The sequence below is a fragment of the Octopus bimaculoides genome, chromosome 5, assembly GCF_001194135.2.
Source record: "Octopus bimaculoides isolate UCB-OBI-ISO-001 chromosome 5, ASM119413v2, whole genome shotgun sequence".
Lineage (NCBI taxonomy): Eukaryota > Metazoa > Mollusca > Cephalopoda > Octopoda > Octopodidae > Octopus > Octopus bimaculoides.
The window spans coordinates 61,603,836-61,607,412 of record NC_068985.1 but is presented as its reverse complement, the minus strand read 5'-3'; the positions used below and the strand labels follow the sequence as shown (position 1 = coordinate 61,607,412).

At 35.5% G+C, this 3,577-nt stretch overlaps 1 protein-coding gene across 1 annotated transcript in view; it reads left to right on the top strand.

Moving 5' to 3' along the window:
• Positions 1 to 1,463: 1,463 nt before the first annotated feature.
• The window catches only part of LOC106871967 (uncharacterized), a 14,213-nt gene continuing 12,099 nt past the window's right edge, over positions 1,464 to 3,577 (top strand). Inside the window, exon 1 of the mRNA XM_014918756.2 lies at positions 1,464 to 2,512. Within this exon, the coding sequence (XP_014774242.1) occupies positions 1,555 to 2,512 (958 nt within the window). The 5' untranslated portion in view covers positions 1,464 to 1,554. The remainder of the gene's footprint in view (positions 2,513 to 3,577) is intronic.

The following is a 3,577-nucleotide window of genomic DNA, read 5'->3' as shown; positions in this document are numbered from 1 at the left end:
GGAAGATATTTATTTAAGTAGCTTCTTTGATATAAAATCATATAAACAGAACATCCATCTGACATGTGAAATAACACGAGTGACACCAAAGTAAATGCTAATGTTTCGTTTGATTCATGAAAACTGTAAAAAGACAATCCACAATGATACGCTCTCTGTTTCATACAATGCAGAGTATAAGAAATTATAATATGACTTTAAGTGAGGTCTTTTAGTTTGGTTCCGATTGTGAACAACGTGACAGTTTCTTGATCAGAAATTGTTAAGGGATTTCTTGAAGTAGATTTCTTGCTTTGGACTTTCTTGATGTTCATTTTGAATATGTAGCATCTTATCATTGCTACTTACCACTCGATGTTACAGCACGTTTGCTAGTTATTTCGTTTCCTGTATGTTATCATTCATAATGCTTTAGTTCATTAGTGATTATTGATTAAAGCAGTTGAGAATATTGGTTGGAATATTGAAGAGGAGGTTAATTAAAATAAGATAATGTATAAAGCTGAAGACATGGTACTCTGCAGGTACCATATCCATACCTTTGGATGAGACGTTCCACAGACACGAGCCTTTACGACGAATAGATACTCGTTACGGGGCACCTAGCAATATCTCTCGGCTCGTTTGCATTACCACTCCTTCGCTCGACCACCAACCTCGACAGCGGAAACGCGCAAACGTGGTGCCTTCCCACCGCGAAACAGGACTTCTCCGAGTTCAGGTTCGGAAATATTAACTTGATTTCCTTTCGATCGCGTTTTGTTAGTGGTTAGTTGGCGTGAAGGCTGTGGCACGAGTAGCAGCAACTGCAACAGCTAACATCAGCCGAAGCCGACAACTATGAAAACTACCACCGACTACAACCGACGACGTTGACGGACCCAGCATCTTTCGTAAAAGCACTCGTCCACTTTTTAGGACTGGCTGACCCATATTCGACCGCTGTTTACACGATACCCTTCTTCGCTTCAGTCTTCAAAGATCTTGGCTGAATATTTACTTAAAATCATAGACTTTGCAGACATAAAATTTAAAGTATTATGTCGCCATTTTAGAATAAAGATATATAAGAAAGTTTTATTTGCATATACAGTTCTATCAAGGCTAAATGTTGTGTTTCATTCAATTGATTCTTCAGTGCAACTCACTGCTAATTGGAATTGTTCGAGAATTAAGTGTGAGTGGAATATTAATTTACTGATTACTTAATTGCTGAGATTTCTATTGTAAAGTGGTGGGGTGCCGTTGTTGCTATTGTTGTATGTTTCAAACTTGGGCTAGGATCATATTAAATTATCTTTTATTCGTACGTAAAATTATAAAATATTTCATATCCATTTCTACTTTTAGCAAAAGTGGAAGTCATTCAGATATTTACGTATATAAGCACTATCAATTGTCATGGCTTCCGAAATCTCGTGAAGTAACGAGATTTTGGCGTCATGGTACTATGACATCACAGCAAAAACATGTCAATCATTTAGTCGACCTGTTTAATCTGATAGCTTGAAGCCAATCTCGATGGGATACTGTAAAAAGTCATAAATACTAACAATGATACCGATCTGGCTTTTAATATATTTTGTGATGTGTAACAGTTTTGTATCTCAGAGCTGCTTGCCTTCATCAAACGCCCATTACAAAGTGGACAATAAAACGGATATCTCGAGTTCTTCGTTGAATAAAAGGATATTATTATTTGCGGAGACATTTACATCTTTTCTGCGGAAATTTATTCTAGGGAATTCTCAAAATAAACTTAAATTTTGGAGACAAAAAAGGAAGACTTTACACGATGAAGACTCTATAGATAAATTAGTTTCACAAGTAAGAAATTTGACTAAGAAAACTAAAATAGTAAGAACTGGAAATGGCAATAAAACTAGTAATATAATGCATAATAACGTCTCAGATGTGGGAAATAATTTGTTAAAATCCATTGCTAAGTTAATCAAAGGAAAACAAACGGATGTAACAGTTCGTAATGATGAAGACAATCGTAAGAATATGTCGAAAATAGTTATATCGTATAAATATCAAGGTAAGAAGTCCAATGTAGACAAGGATGTTTATGATGATGAAGAGGAGGTAGATGAAGAAAAATTTGAGGCTGATAAAGAGGAAGAGGATGAGGAAGTAGAAGACGACGTAGAAAAGGAGAAGAAGGAAAAGTTAAAAAAGAGCGTCCTAAAAGAAATGAAATCCACATTAGGTTTAACAGCTAAAAAAAGAAAAAAAGATAAAACCTTTACAACGATTATTGTGAAACAAACCATAATTATTGACAACAAAACGTTACCGGTCGCTAAAACACGCAAAGTATATAAGACTAAAGTAAAACTATTAAATGGAAAATATAAGACTAAAGTAAAAATATTAAATGGGTTAAATGGGAAATATGGAAATTTCAAATTTCCAAAATCACATTCTGACAGAAAAGGAGTTCCATCATCGAAGCATACAAATTACATGCATAATATTTCCTTTCCACCAATATTGCCTTCAGCTAAAGGTAGGTAAAAAAATACATAATACATAAACCACATACAGAAGACTATATCATCATTATATTTTACTTCTCAGAGCCCTCGGTCTTACTTGCTCTAATTGATTTTGTCAGAGATCACAGGGTTCTTTTCACAAATTATAAGACCTGGTACTTGGATCCTAAGTATCATGGAAGATACTCAACACTGAAGTACCAATCTCAAAATCCTAGCTGTCCCCAATAGTGCAGTTGGGGGGGGGCATACTCAGCCCTCATATCAATTCCAGTTTCTCCGACATATTTCTCGAACTTGGTTGTTATTGCTCCGGGTGTCCCTACAATTACTGGGATAACAGTCACTGTCCTCATTGCGCACAGTCATGCAATTTCGTCTTCTAGAATTTGTATTTTTCCACCTTTTCTAGCTTTTTGTCACCTACGCGTGCATCCTCAAGCATGGCAATATTTATGACCTTACTTACCTTTTTCTTTTTATCAGCCACAATATTGTATGGTCTCCGAGTATCAATTAAGGATTCACATTGGATTGTAAAATCCTACAAACTCTTATATTAATTGTTCTCATGTTCGTACCACTTCTGTGCTCTTTCCAGGACGTACCTTTCACACAGACTCCAGTGAACAAACTTCGTCAAACTTAGTTATCGTGTCTCCTTTTGTAACACTTTTGGAACAGTTTTCTACACTTACATGTGAGATAGTTTCGTTTGTTTGCTACACTTACTTACATGTGATTATTATTATCATTATTATTGTTCAGTAGTTTTATTTTTATAACGTGCTTTCACTTCACTACCGAGCGCAGCTCTGTGCGCCTTGGGTATGTGCTGCGGTTTGCTGTGGTGCTCTTATGTTTACTGTACTGAAAGTGTTTTGCGTAGAATGTGTGCAGTACCCAGTAATGCAATTTTCTGTATGTTATATATATTTGTGAGTCCTGATGTTTTTGTTATGTATTTGTCTGAATATTTTTTTATTATACCTAAGGCACCTACTATGATAGGAATTGTTTCTGTTTTTAGATTCCACATTCGAGTTATCTCTATTTCCAGGTCTTTGTATTTTGAA